Genomic DNA, 15,256 nt, shown 5'->3' with positions numbered 1-15,256 from the left:
TGGCTGCCAGAAGAGTTTCTCCCATCTCCTGGGAAAAGGCAGTGGAATCACCTTCTATTTACAGAGCCACAGAAGTGGCCTCACCTGTGTGAATGATGGCGAGAGAAACAGGTGGCAGATTGTGCAGCAGACCTTATCTTAATTATCCCTAATTCAAACAGAGTGTGTTCACAGTGTAGCTGATTATTGAGATGGACAAATGCAATGGCTGCAAACTGAGCAAAGCAAATACCAGACTTTCTTCCTGGCTGGTGTTTGAAGAGCAATGGAAAGATCCAGTTTCATAAATATACATTATATAAACTCTCTCAAATTTTGCATTTATCTGATAGCAAGGAAAAAGTTACTCTTTGGAGTAGGGTGGTTGTGATAGGGGAAATGCCTGGAATCCTATTAAGTGACCCTGGAAAACTCCTTATTTCTTATTGAAAGAACATTTTACAAATAGCCTTTCCCTTCAGCACTGCAAGTGCCCTACTTAAAATAAATAAAAGTTGACAGATAAAGCAATGAAAAAAGCTACACTTCTGGACGAAAATGTGCAAACAGTGGAGAAAATGTTTAGTTAAATAAAAAATGTATTTTAATAAAGAAGACCTTTTTATTTTCCTGCTTCTTACATTTCAACATGATATCTGAAAAATGCACTTTTTATGATTGGCTTTTCGCAAATATTAAATTCAATACTATACGTATTATACTATATTGATTAGAAGTGCTGTATTAACATTTTAATAGTATGTTAAATGTAGTTTTGTAGTTAAAATAGAAACCATGTATGTGGAGTTTTCTTTAAAAGAATGAGATACTCGTTCTTGACTCTTTGCAAATATTAAAATGAATATTATATGTGTAATGTTAGTTATGCTGTATTAATTCTCTTAAGTATTGTGTTAAATATAGCTCTAGGTTATAACATAATGCTAATATAGAAACTATGATGTAAGATTTTTTTTTTTTACTAGCTCAAGAAAAGGGAGAAGATAATTAAGAAACTCTTTGCAGAGATAACAGCGACAGGGCACATAAAGAGGTACTGGCTCCTTACTGGAAAAAACATTTTTCCACCTTCTCTCCCTCTTTATGGAACCACCAGGATTAAGGGGAAGAAGCTGACAAAAAGCAGAAAAAATTCTTAATTTGCAAAGAATTTATACATAATGTATGAGATATATGAATATGCAACAGGCTGTTACTTGTAAGGGTTATTCCTCTGTTCACAAGGCATGGTTTTGGCAGCTCAGTGCCCAAAAACATCCAGACATCCTTAATGCTTTGTTTTTAATTGTCTCGTAGCGTTCTAATCCTCATTGTCCAAATTTTTATTATTCTGATTTTATTACTATTTTCAATAACTATTTTATGACTTTATAAAAGATTTTATAAAAACAAGTGATCAGAGTTTTTCCACAAAAAATGATGAATTACAGAATTCAGAACCAGAGGCTATTTGATAAAAATGTATGTGAAAAACGCCAATCACTTGGTTTTTAAAAATTTTTAAAGTTTAATAATAATAAAATGGTTATAAATATAGTAATACAATTAAAGTAATAAAAGTTTAGAGTTAGGACAATTACAAGACAATAAAAGGCAAAGAATTATGGATGTCTGGATGCTCTCAGACACTAAGTCATGAAAAGCATGACTTGTGAATAAAGGAATAACCTCAAAACAATACACTTGTTGCATATTCATACATCTTTATGGTTATGCATACATTCTATTTTAAACAAGAAACTCTGTCTGTTGTATGTTGTTTCCTTTAATCTCCGTGGTGTTTTCGAGTCTGAGCAAGGCCTGAAGAAATTCGCTTCTTCTGATGAGAAAACAATAGATTTATCTTCTCTTGGACGATTTAGGTGTTCCTCGAATCGAGTATCTCATCCCTAAAAAAACCAAAAAACAACTTCCCCCACATACATAGTGTCTATTTTAACGTTCTGTTGGAACCTAAAACTACATTTAACACACTACGTAAGGGAATTAATACAGCTTAACTTTCTAACATTACACATATAATATTCATTGTAACTTCTGTGAAAATCCAATTATAAAACATTTTTTCACAATGATTAATTATAGAATCCAGAACCAGGGAATATTTGATAAAAATGTATAAATAGGCGAGGAACTTTTTTTATCAGCATGTGCGTGGGGGCGGAAATGTCTGCGGGCAGCCACCAAACTGTATGACTATTTTACACAAAAGGCTGCTGGCCGAGGACGCACCGGTACCTCGCCAGCACGAAAAGGCGGCACTCAAAGACGCAGTTAAAAGCAGAGAATGAAGATTTCCTTCTAACATCCGATTTCTCCCGGCGGCCCCGGCAGGACCTGCGCAGAGCGCGGCCGGCGGCGGAAGCCACACGCGCCTCGGCGGCGCCCCCCGCGGCCGCCGGCGGTACTGCAGCGGCCGGCCGCGGCGGGCGCACGCGCGGTGCGCGGGCCGGCGGCGGGCGCGGCCTTCCCGCTCAGGGCCGCGGCGGCAGCAGCGGCGGCGAGCCCCGCGTGTGCCGGCGGCACCGAGCGGCCGGGCCGGCGGCACCGGGCCGTGCAGCCTCTGCGGACACCCCGCCTCCCGCGGGAGAGCCCCGAGCGAGCGAGTGAGTGGCGCGGGGGTCGCTGCGGTCCGGAAGGCGCGGAGCGCTGCGCGGTGCGGCGAGCGGGCGGGGCGCGGCCGGCACGGGGCGAGCGGCGCCGGGAGCCGCAGCGGAACGGCGGATCCGCGGTGGCTTCCGCTTCCTCCCGCCGGGCCCGCAGCCGGCTCCGGGATCCCGGGACCCGCACGGACACCGGCCCCGCCGGCTCCGGGCCTCGCTGCCCGGGTGACCGCCGAGCCTGGCTAGAGAGCGGTAAACAGGCTATGAAGCTGCTGGGTGTTGTTATCTCTGCAGGTCAGCAGCGCGGCTGCGCTGCGTTGTTTTTAAACGTGTTCAGAAATGTTTTTGAGCGTGATTGGTAATCGAAGAGGAGTCAGGGTGGATATCGGGAAAGGTTGTTCCCGCAGAGCGTGTTGGCACTGCCCAGGCTCCCCAGGGAATGGGCACTGCCCAAGGCTGCCAGAGCTCCGGGAGCGTTTGGACAACACTCAGGGATGCACAGGGTGGGATTGTTGGGGTGTCTGTGCGGGGCCAGGGGCTGGGCTCAGTGATCCTTGTGGGTCCCTCCCAACTCGGGATATTCCGTGATTATTCGATACGTTTCTCAAAATACTTCTATGTCAGCCTGTTCAGAACACGTGCTCCGAAAGCTTCATGAAGTTTGTGAACACCAACCAGATGTAGGTTTGTGCTGGTTCTTGTTTCACGGGATAGAATTCACTTCAAGTTCTCTGTTAGAGTCACGTTAGATCCTCTACAATGCTTTTAAAGAGAAACTGTGCAAACACCAGTGGGTGCAGAGAATCTGGAGCTTACATAGACAAGGTTTTCTCTCTTTTGGCGGGGGACAGGCTCTGTAGTTAATGTGCTCTTTCAATAATTCAAATATTTAATGTAATAATGAAACTAATATATTTAAATTATATTATAGTATATAGTATATTATATATAATATGAATTATATTATAGTATATTATATACTAATATAATATAGTATACTATAGTATATTATAGTATAATATATAGTATATATACATAATATGAATATACGCAGCATATATATACAGAATACCTTTATTTATTATAACTTAAAAATTAAAATGTATTACATAATTTAACACATTCTATATAAAAATTATATAATGAAACAATAATTTAAATAAAGGTGACTTTAAAATAACTTGTTTTTAGCTTTTCAGTGGGTTAGATTGAAATGATCTCCCAGGGGTTATCAGGCAAGGATGTCTACTTTCAGGACAGAGTGGATCAGGGCATTTAAATATGTATACACAAGCCAATCTTTGTCCCTCTACTTCCAGAAGCTCTAGTAACTTGACCTTATTTGTGATATATGTCAGACAAAATTTAGGACTTGGATGTATCATCTCCCAAGACTGCTGTCCTTCTGGATTTGCTGCTCTAAAATGTTTCAATATATAAACAAGATGCCTTGTAACAATATATTGTTACAATTTCTGGCTCTGAAATTCAGCTATTTGTGGTTTTTTTTTTTTTTTTTTTTTTTTTTTTTTTGTCTTTTTTTTCTGGGCAGGTCTTAATCACAAACCCAAGGGGGTTTTGGAAGAGTTTTAATTTTTGTGCTTGTTTGAGATTTAAATTGCAACAAAACTACATATTTCCTTTGGTAAGTTTACACACATTTAGTATCAGAAGATATAACCATAGTTAGTGAAATACATCTTTTTTCACATAAAATTCCTGTACAGTGATTGCTTGCCCGGTTTTTTAGACTGAATCCAGCTACCATGTTTTCTTTTTCTGGTTTTGTACACAGCTCATAAGTTATACGTTAGTAAAATGGGACTGAGAACAGTTACAGACATTCCTTCTGCAAAGCTGATTTTGCTTTACATCACAGAGATAACCAGCAAAATCATGATTTCTTTGCTTACAGTAATTGCTGTAAAATCCATGGCATGACTTATGTGTCCTTTGTAGGAAAGCCAATCTCATTTATTTAATTTTTTTTTCAAATTAGTAATGGACAACCAGTCCAATTTTTTAAAGGAGAGCATTGTCTTCGGTCTTAACCAAGCTCTCTGCTCAGCTGATTCAGTGGGTCCTCATTAGTATTTATTTCAGATGTTATAAAGCAACTCCCTTTTTTCTTGCTGCTTACATAGGTATCCTGAGGTGGCAATGTGGAGTGGAATATGGAATGTTTTAACCACAGCTTTGGGGTTTTTGTAGCCCTTCAGAATACGAGTATATGAGTTATGGTTCCGAAAGGAATTTTTCCATCTGCCAAATAATATTTATCCCATAACTGCACTGTACATTTCTGTTGTTCTTTAAGATTGAATATGGCTGATCACCACAACTTGAATCTCAAGTGCTGTTGGCTGTTTTTGCCACAACACTTGGTTTTCAGTTGTCATTCCAATCTTGACTTGCTTCTATATGAACTGCAGTTCCTGTTTTTTTGTTCTAAGAATACAAATTGAAGATCACTGCCACTTAGAATTTAATTTCTGTGCAATTCTTTCTAGGATTTTTTGTTTCTCCCCAACAAGTGTGGAAAAATGGCAAAGAGAATTGCTGAAAAGGAACTGACTGACCGAAACTGGGACCAAGAGGATGAAGCTGAAGAGGTAAAATACAAATTAGTTCCCCGCTAGTAGCTGTTTACATTTGTTGTGTATCTTGTGCATAAAACCTACAGTAGAACTGGTTAAAAGTTTAGCAATTAAAGATAATTTTATAGAAGTGGATTTTTAAAAAATTATTTCTATAAAGCTTCCAGTTATGCAGACCATATAGCAAAACAGCTTTTAAGAGTAAAAATTTCGTCAGTGGTTCTGGAGAAAGGAACTTAATATTTTTAGAGGGAACCCCAGGCTTGTTAAAATGCTTTTGGACTCTTTAAAAGCAGATTTGATTTCTGGAGATAAATGCTCTGTATGCCTCCAGTATATTTTTTGAGGGTCAGTAATAGCTGATTTTAGAGCTATGTTAATTTTAGCTGAATTTCTCCACACAGCCGGAGGAATTAGGCAAATAGTTGAGTGGTATGTTTCACCTAATTGTAAAAAGACATTTTCACCTTTAATGTCTCATACTTCCCTTATGGCTCATATTTAAACAAACTGGTTTAGTTTTTGTCCAACTAAAAGTATTAAACGCTTAGGCCTGTAAATGTAAAAAAGAAAACTAACTCTTCCAGGAATTTGAATATAAGAAAACTTAATTTCCTCATTTGTTGCAGGGTGGTACTGAGCCATTAGCTGTCTTTGCTAGTGTTTGAACTACAGCAGGCTGCTGGAGGTTGCCTTAGAGCCCACATCTCCATATAACTGTTCCAAACTGTGGATTACTGACAGATTCCCTTCAGCAGAGAGATCTTAGAGCTGTGTTTTAAAAAAGCAAAACAAAACTTACATTATTTGTTTTAATAAAATGGAAATAGCACAAAGAGAAATGTAGTGCAGAACCAGAAAGAGTTTTCCAAGTATCAACTCACCTGCAGGTAGCTGGTAAGCCGATGACAGTGCTGCATTTTAACTTCTCCCCTTGTTTGTTTGGTAGCAGTGTTAGAGTTGTGTTCAAAACCTGATCTTGGCCATCCCTTCATGTTGTGTATTTTGAATATTCCACTAATGATTCCATAACTTCCTCTTCAAGGTGGGAACATTCTCTGTGGCAAGTGAAGAGGTCCTGAAGAACAGAGCTATTAAAAAAGCAAAGCGCCGAAATGTTGGGTCAGAGGTAATGTAGTCACTGAGCATGAGTGCTGGGCTTTTACTCAGTTACAAAACACAACACCACACTCAGGGTTTTACTTCCTTGGGTTTGTAGTGATGCTGAGTAAAGTTATCATTTTGACTCACCGGGTCATATGTGCACATGAACTTTGGCTTTACTGTTCCATGCTAAGAATAAGACTAAGGCAAAAAAAGGGTAATACTAGTTTGACTAGGTGAGCAGGGTGTTCTTGCATATTTGTGAAGTAAAAATAAAGAGTGTTTCAGGCACAGTGTTTTATGCAAATGGGTAAAACAACGTTTTTACTGCTTTACTTGCATTTTTTGTAGAGATGGAAGTATGGAAATGCAAAGTTATTAGTTATCCATACTGGAGGGCTGGGGGATGTCTCAGAAGCTATGTTAGTAAATACCCAAATACTAAGCTGCTCTGAGAATGAGAAACGTGTATTTTGTTAAGAATGCTGCTACTTTTTTTTTCTCCCTCCCTGTCAAGAGCTTTAGTGCTATCTACTCTTTGCACTAGCGAATTGAAAATTGAAAGGAAGCTGGCCTTTGTTACAGGTTTAGTCCCTGTGAAAGCCTTATCCCAGTCCAGCCAAATTGTTGTCCTTTCAGGAATCCTTGAGAAATGCTTTGTTGTGTATATTTTTTTCCCAGACATCCTTTGAACAGGGTATGCATCATGTTAGAAATAGGCTTGGAGCTTTATGTGTTACACAGATTGCTTTAGGACTTGGTGGGACTAGGCACAGTTAGGAGCTAGAGAGCCTTCTCCTATGCTTTTGATTTTCCTTCTTCAGTCCAAGCACTGTAAATGAGGAAGCTGTTTTAGCTCACTAATGCCTTGAGTAGTTTTAGCCACAAATGTGGTAGAGGATACAGTTAAATAAAGGATTGTATTGAAAGGAGGTGATACAAAACATAAATACAACTTGAGCAGGAGAGATTCAGGGGCAAATGGAATAGGAAAAATAGAACAGGCTGAGAAAGGGGATCAGATGGGTTGTAGAAGTAGTCAGGAGACTGGAAGCAGGCTGTTAGAGCTGGTAGAAGGGCTGGTATACTTCAGCTCCAGCTGACAGCTAGCTAAGGACCATGCAGCCCCTCACTTTTCCTCCTAGTGGGATGAGGAGGAGAATGGAAAAAAGGGTGAAAGCCTGGGTTGAGATAAGGACAGTTTAGTGATTGAAATATAATGATCATGATGATAAGGGAACCAAAAAAAGGGAAAGAAATAAACCCAGAAAAAGCAGTGATGCTCAGGATAGTTGCTCACTACCCACTGACCTCATCCCATGCCCAAGCAGCAATCAGCTGCTCCCAGCCACCGCCCCTCCCAGTTTCCGTGCTGGCCATGACATTCTGTGTTCAGGTCACTGTCCTGGCCATGCTCCCTCTCAACCCCTTCTGTCCTGCTTGCTGGCAGAGCATGAGACATTGATAAGCCCTTGATTGCAGTGAGCACTGCTCAGCACCAACTAAAACATCCTTGTGTTATCAACATTCTTCTCGCCCTGAATTCAAACCACACCACTGTACCAGCTACTAGGGAGAAAATTAACTCTATCCCAACCAAAACCAGGACAACAGGCTGGACAAAATCTAAAATGCAGAAGAGATGACAGGACAGCTAAAGTTGTGTAAGAAACTTTGTGAAATATTTACAGAAAGGTAAACTTGCTGATGTTCCTACATGGAGTAAGCAGAATGCTTCAGTGAAAAAGACAGCAGTTTAACTGGAATATTCAGAGAGAAAGGTGGGACTGATCAGAGAGAAACATAATAAAAATGCTTACCTAGGAATGTGAAGCAGAGGACTGTGCTGGAGACCCATAACCACAAGGTCAGATACTGGAATGGACAAGCTTTGCCATTTCTTCAAAAGCAGATGAAACTCAGAAGCAGTTCTCATCTGATGGTTTTCCAGAGACACTGAAAGTTCACTTTGAGTGGTAAAAGTTCATGACCTCCAAAGGCCTTAAAATTGCAGTTCTTTATTTGCATGTTAATTGTACTTTGTCTTTTAGAAACACGTAAGAAACTATACCATAAAATAATACGGTTGCAAAGACAGTGATTAGAACTGGGTAATGAAAAGTTTGCAGATACAGATATTTTGTGGTCAAGTACGGTTTGTCTTTGCATCTTCCATCAGTCACATTGGAGTATTTTGGGTAAATCAGAAGAGGTTTCACAGGTGTTTCCAGAGTGATGAGTGGATTAAAGTATTGGGCTCTTGACTGCCATTGTAAATGCTCAAAGTTGTTGAAAATAAACCTGAAATTACATAATCCTGTGTAGTTAAAGAAAACAAGATACTGTGAATGTCTAATAGGCAGTCAAACACATCCACAGCTCTGAGCAACTTCCATGTATCCACATCCTAGATCCAGTTTATTTTCATACCAAACATCTGAGTCTGTTAAAAACAGAAGCACTGTGTGTCATAAGGAAGCTGTTAATTTTGTTTGCGTAGCTGACACAGTAATGCATGGAATGACATGCTGAACTAGGGAAAAACAAACCAAGGATATCAACAATATTAAGTGGGGACAGGATTTGCATGGAGAAGATGTATGTAACTGTCTCTCTTTTTTTTTTCTCCCCAGTCTGAAAGTGGAGGAGCTTTTAAAGGGTTTAAAGGCTTTGTATTGCCTTCTGGGAAAGGAGGAGGTGGCTTCAGTGGATTCGGGAATGGTGCAGGAATAAAGCCTTTGGAAGGGCTGTCTAATGGAAGCAGTAGTGTCTCTAGTACTCCTCCTTTCAGCAGTTTGAAGAGCACCTCTGAAACACAATCAGCATTTGGTAAGTTTTAAATAAGCATACATATTTATCAACACCTTCAGTCATAAAACTTGTAGGGTTATTTTAGCAGTGAAAAAACAAATTTAGACCATGTTGTAGTAGTGTTTTAAGGTTTTGAGACTATCTACCTCTTTGTAACATTTCTTATTATTTTGGAGTGCTGGAGGGACAAGTTTTCACATGCAATTTAAAGAGGTGGCAACTAAATTAATATTTCTAATACTGGAGGTAAACGTTTTCTAGGCACAGATGGAAATGGAAGGCACTCGCATAAGGCAGTCTGTAAAAGGCATAAAGCATCTGGTAACATGTCCCAATTTAAATTTAAACAAAAAAATACATGCTGCATAGCTAAAGTCTTCATCTTTTCTTCTTGTACATCTGGTGTTGCAGACAGTCTTACAAGAATCTTACCTGTTACAGTTATACCTACATTTTAAGACATTTGAAATACTTTGGCATGCTGAGCTGTCATGCTTTGGAATTCCCTGAGGAATATTAGTTCTGTCCCTTTGTGCTGGACATGCAGAAATGTTAACCCTGCCACCACAGAATTTTGGAGTCACCATGCCATAGAACAGAAATTTGAACTTTAGTGTGACTTGGATTTCAATTTATTCAGAGCTTGAATAAATTAAGAGAAACTGAAATATTCAATGAGAATTTTTCTAGTTTGCTTTTTAGGGATTTTTATACAGAAATGCTCAAAGGCTTGTAAAATTATGGGCTAGTGCACTCAGGATGTTTTAAAGCACAAATGGCAAGAGATGACTTTTTTGATGTAATAAGTGTTACAGCTTACTGAAATTGTTAGATTTTTGTAAGATTTTGAAGGTTTTGGCAATATTTAAAACATGTATTTTTTTAATGTTCTGTACAAGATGTCTTTGGATTTTTTAAAAATACTCCAGTGTGCTCCATCTACTTTGCCTATCCCTAAGTTACTTGTCTAAATGAAAACTTAGGTCTGCTCACTGGCACGGGAGTACCTGGTGCACAGTGAGGTGACCCAAAAGGAGGAGCTCAGCCGAGTAAGGATGAGTGATTTGATTAAGAAATATTGTGCATATTTAGCTTTTAAGAGAGCTGTGCTTTCTGGGTAAAAAAACCAGGTTCTACGCCACATTTCTCACTAGGTCAGCAAAATATCTATGTTGTTTTGTTATTTTTTAAAACCAGAGCTTATTAACCAAATGAGTTAAGTTGGATATCAGGGCTGCCAGAGCTCCGGGAGCGTTTGGACAGCGCTCAGGGATGCACAGGGTGGGATTGTCGGGGTGTCCTGGGCAAGAGACCAGCAGCTGGACTCAGTAATGCCGGTGGGTCCCTCCCGCTCAGGATATTACATAATCTGTGTTTTTTCTTGTGACAGGATCCCCAGTGTCAAACGGTCCCGGCGCTGCCGTGTTTGCCGAGAAGAAGGCCGTCAGCCCGACAGCCAACGGCGGCAGCCAGCCCTGCCCGGCCGGCGCGGCGCGCGGCGCCGGCTCCTACCACAGGCAGCTGGCTGCCCTCAACTGCTCCGTGCGCGACTGGATCGTGAAGCACGTCAACTCCAACCCCCTGTGCGACCTCAGCCCCATCTTCAGGGACTACGAGCGCTATCTGGCCAGCATCGAGCAGCAGCACGGCGGCAGCACCGACAGCAGCCCCGAGAACGAAAGCAGCAAGACCCCCGGCCCGCAGGCTGCTCCTGTCTTCGGGAGCTCCAAGCTCCAGCAAGGCTCCACCTTCTTGTTTAACAAAACTGAGGATACCCCGGACAAAAAACCCGAAGCTTCGTCAGAAAAAAGAGACCCGTTGTTAGGAGCTACGTCAGCCGTCTCATTTAATTTTGGCAAGAGTGTTGACAGTCCTGTTTTGTGTTCCCTTGGCTCAGGAGCACTTAGTGGTTTCTCATTTTCTCCTGGGAATTCAGGTTTGTTTGGAAAAGATGCAAACCAGGCCAAGTCTGTCACTGCAGCATCCACCAGTTTATTGGAAGCTCAGACAGACAGTGGCAATAGTGATGACAAAGGTAAATTCTATGTATTTCTATTTATAGTTATTTTAATGGTCAGCTTTTATAGTTTATTTCTATTTATAGTTATTTTAATGGTCAGCTTTTGTTATAGTTATTTTAATGGTCACTGAATGTATGTGACTTAATATTGCATTTTTTTTAGTATTCTTAAGTTCACTAAGGTGATGGCATGGTGTAGTGTCTGAGGAGGTTTAGGGTGGATATCAGGGAAAGGTTCTTCCCCCAGAGGGTGTCGGGCACTGCCCAGGCTCCCCAGGTAATGGTCAGGTCCCAAGGCTGCCAGAGCTCCGGGAGCATTTGGACAGCGCTCTCAGGGATGCACAGGGTGGGATTGTCGGGGTGTCTCTGCGGGGCCAGGGGCTGGGCTCAGTGATCCTGTTGGGTCCTTTCCAACTCAGGAAATTCTATATTCTGTGATCATCATCATTCTTAAATTTGAAAGTACAGAATTACACCCCTAATCGTGAGAACCCAGCCTTATGTAAGCAACACCAAAAGTATGTGCTTATCAAGACTTACGTACTGCTGTCAGGTTTGTACATAATATAATACAATATAATATACAATATAATCCTATATGTGAGGATAGCAATTGATGAAATTTAAAGCAGCTGGTATGTTTACCTTTGAGCCTGCTGGACTTCTCGATCCCACTGCTTTTCCTAGTAGGTTTATCAAGAGATCCCTGCAGTAAAAAGCATCAGATACAGAACAGTTTAGTCCATTTACTTAATAGATTGTAAGGAGGCCAACAAAGTTACATAGTACCTGACAGCTTTACTCTGGTCTGTCAGTCTATCAATAGGCTGATAGAAATCCCAGTAGCTGAGAGGCTAGAAAGGCATCATCTGCCACTCTCTTATCTGTCATTCTGCAACTAATTCCCATCCCCCTAATTAAACCTGGAAATTGGAAGTATTAATTGTGCTTTACTTGAACCCATTTGTGGAGCATACTCTTTGAAATGTGAAAACTCTTTCCGTTCAAACAGAAGCTTTTGGCTTACTAAGCTTTATATTGTTGGTGTCTGTTTGATATGGATTGGGTATTTTGATCCCACTTAAACTGAAGGGTAGGATGAGGTTGCTTTAAGAGCTGAATGAAAAGCAAGTAACACTTTTTTTTGTAGCTGAAGCTGCTGCAGAGTACACATGGGCTGAAAGGTGTTCTGGCTGTCACTGACCAGCCACATGTCCCTGCCAACCATGGTGGGCATAAGGGACTTCTGATAGAGTGCCAAAATCTGTGCTCACAACATTAACATATTAAAACTTTCTATTTAAAGGAGGAGAAGAGGAGGAAGAAGAGCCACCAAAAGTCATTGTTAATGAAATAAAAGAAGATGATGCTTTCTACTCAAAGAAGTAAGTGACTTTAACTCGGAAAATAAAATTAGTACCTGTGTATTGCTATTCTTCACCACTGCAGTGCATAACTAATGACATGGCCCTGACTTCCTAATAAATAAAACTTCTTATGAATCCACATAGAATATGAACTTGTAAGTTTTGCAGTTTTTCAAAGCATGTTCAGTAGCCCAAGTAATTGCATGTCTGCTTGACACGCAGCACAGAATTTGTCCTGCTACAAGAAGTCATTAGCTGTATCTGAAAAGTGTGTGCTACCTTATTAAAATGGCTTTAGGGCCATTAGAGCCTCAGTTAAAAATGTTTATAAATTGTACATTAAAGTCCTATTAAAACTTCAGAATGATACAGCCAGTTCTTACGGCTTCCTAATTAGTTTTTTTAAAATAGCCTACATTTATTGCTCCTCACAGGCCCTGAGTACAGGTTGCTGTACCTTCCCTGAAAGTAAGACGTTTATCATTTCATTTCTGAAAGAAATAATTCACTTTCTCTTTGATTTTTCAAGTCTGTTAGCACGTGAAACAAGGTCAAGTGTAATAAAGATTTAGGTTACTCACAGCCTGTTAAATCCTGATTACTGTTACTGTGAGTCAGATGGATACTGACTCACAGTAACAGTGTGTATCTGGGAGGTATCTTTTTATTTCATCTCTAGATGGCTGCACAAACAAAGACTTGGGTTTTATTTTTTTTTCTCCACAGGTGCAAACTGTTCTACAAAAAAGATAATGAATTTAAAGAAAAAGGTGTAGGAACATTACATTTAAAACCAGCAGGAAATGAAAAAACTCAACTCTTAGTACGAGCAGATACCAATTTGGGTAAGTACATTTATCCCTGTAACAAGTTTTGATGTCAGAATTCCTTGCTAAGCATTAGGATTTTTTTGGTCTTTTTTTACACAGCACTAACAGATACAATTAATGAAAATCTTTCTACTTTTCTTTCCTAAATCATTACAAACACTTGGATGCCTCTAGTGAGCATTACAAAAGAGAGCACACGAACCAGTGCAAGAAGTGAAAGGCTATGGTGTATGTTCGATCTGTTTTACCCTGGTTTGTTCAGATTAACATGTCTGTCTCTATCAGAACATTTTGCTTGTGCATATGAACTGCATCAGGTGGTCAGAAGAGTAACTTGGCATAAACTAAGCACTGTGACTGGATTCCTCATTTGCTGCTTCTCCCTTGTCCCCTTCCCTTTCTCCTGTGTCCCCCTACTATCATTTGATATTCAGGTTCCTCCATTTAAAAAAAGAGGACGCAGTATTTGCATAGATTTTCTCATTTCTAGTGAGGAAAGAAATCTGAGAAAAATGGCCATGAATAGATGCTTAGGAAAGAAGAAGACAAACGTACATGATGTTTGTGAATTGCCTTCCTTCCAAACACCACCCTAAATCTCTAGTTAGTATCTATACTAGCACTGTATTGCAGTAAAAGCTAGAAAATGGCTAATGATAATTTTTTCCCCTCCTCAAATGCAGGAAATATACTGTTGAATGTTCTAATTCCACCTAAGATGCCATGTACAAGAACCGGGAAAAACAATGTTCTTATAGTTTGTGTTCCTAACCCACCGATCGATGAGAAGAATCCAGCTGTTCCTGTCACTATGCTAATAAGAGTGAAAACAAGTGAGGATGCAGATGAGTTGCACAAAATCTTACTGGAGAAAAAGGAGGCTTAAATAAGTTGCAGTCCATCATTTGAGGAATTATTGCCAAACTGCTGCTGCTCTTTTTTTTCTTCCGTAACTTCACTTGAACATTTAATTCTTTACTCTGATATTAAGAACTGTTATAGGAATTCTGGAAAAATTATGTGAGGAAAAGCTAAACTAGCTAATAAAAGCTTTAATAGAACACAAGTGTTGGACTGTGCTCCCTCATTTTCAGTATCTAAATGCAGGATGTCTTCTGGATAAAGCACATGGATGTAAATCCAAGCATATGTTTTTAGCACCAGTCAACCAAATGGACAGAAATCTGAGTACAAGAACATGGTACCAGAGCTTCCTTACAGACTGTAATACAATGCAACCACCTCCTGTTTTGGGAAGGGAGGATGTTCGAGCTTACCTGTTGCAACTGTTTCTAGGCTGCAGATTTTTAATTGGGCTGTTGTATTCTGGTGAGACTGACTGTTTAGACTCAGTGACGTTACTGCACCGCACCAGTGAGGATCTCCCATCGTGCTGGGTCTGTTCCCTTGCAGACCTGTGTGCTTTCAGGACTCGGAGACTGCAGATATTGAAAAGAGAATTTGCTTGTGTAGTCTTGTTAACAGTAGTGGTTCCTCCAGGGGAACTGTCAGTTCTGTTCTTACTGTAGCAACAAGCAAATGATGTGCAATATAGTACAAGCAGACAACTGGAAGACAGTTTTACCTTGGACACACTGGCATCCCCTGGCTTCTGACAGGTCAGAGGCAAAGAAAGGGTTGCACTTCCACATGGTCCTTCCGAGGTGTTTGTCCTTAGTCCCAAAACCCAGCTGAGGCAGAGCTGGATGTGCTGCATTGCTCCTGCTGCTGGTACTTTACTGAAGAGAGCTCTTCCCACCAACAAACTTCAGGACTTGTAAAGACCTTTCTGTTGCCTGTTGCCCTTGCCAGGAGACACATGCACAAGGGTGCATGTCAGTATGTATTTTTCCATGTGATAAAATGCTATGCTGCACTGCATTAAGCAGCAGGGTGCAGCTTTGCCAGAAGCTTTCTGTTGCAT

The 15,256-nt window shown here is 40.4% G+C and overlaps 2 protein-coding genes and 1 long non-coding RNA gene across 3 annotated transcripts in view; 1 reads left to right on the top strand and 2 right to left on the bottom strand.

The window, feature by feature from the left end:
- Nucleotides 1-3,661: 3,661 nt before the first annotated feature.
- LOC116183141 (uncharacterized) lies at nt 3,662-8,942 on the bottom strand. Its single transcript, XR_004147690.2, has 2 exons — nt 8,125-8,942; nt 3,662-6,291 (listed from the first exon to the last, which is right to left on the bottom strand). It is a non-coding gene; the product is annotated as an uncharacterized LOC116183141 (long non-coding RNA).
- Nucleotides 5,120-14,398, top strand: NUP50 (nucleoporin 50). Its single transcript, XM_021529912.2, has 7 exons — nt 5,120-5,215; nt 6,246-6,329; nt 8,938-9,133; nt 10,506-11,150; nt 12,442-12,520; nt 13,229-13,347; nt 14,016-14,398. The coding sequence occupies exons 1-7, from the start codon at nt 5,147-5,149 to the stop codon at nt 14,216-14,218; spliced, it is 1,395 nt and encodes a 464-aa protein (XP_021385587.1). The 5' UTR covers nt 5,120-5,146; the 3' UTR covers nt 14,219-14,398.
- A 664-nt stretch (nt 14,399-15,062) lies between these two features.
- Nucleotides 15,063-15,256, bottom strand: part of KIAA0930 (KIAA0930 ortholog) — a 48,890-nt gene continuing 48,696 nt past the window's right edge. The window contains exon 12 of the transcript XR_013339985.1: nt 15,063-15,136. The gene's annotated coding sequence lies outside the window, so the exon portion shown is untranslated. The remainder of the gene's footprint in view (nt 15,137-15,256) is intronic.

The sequence above is a fragment of the Lonchura striata genome, chromosome 5, assembly GCF_046129695.1.
Source record: "Lonchura striata isolate bLonStr1 chromosome 5, bLonStr1.mat, whole genome shotgun sequence".
NCBI lineage: Eukaryota > Metazoa > Chordata > Aves > Passeriformes > Estrildidae > Lonchura > Lonchura striata.
Note: the sequence above shows the minus strand (reverse complement) of the source record. Positions and strands in the feature narration are given on the sequence as shown.

Bases quoted from the DNA above. Each gene is read 5' to 3' on its own strand.
- NUP50 (XM_021529912.2), top strand. From the start codon at position 5,147: ATGGCAAAGAGAATTGCTGAAAAGGAACTGACTGACCGAAACTGGGAC. The intron at 6,330-8,937 runs GTAATGTAGTCA...TTTTCTCCCCAG, and splicing joins GCCGAAATGTTGGGTCAGAG to TCTGAAAGTGGAGGAGCTTT. The intron at 11,151-12,441 runs GTAAATTCTATG...TTCTATTTAAAG, and splicing joins TGGCAATAGTGATGACAAAG to GAGGAGAAGAGGAGGAAGAA.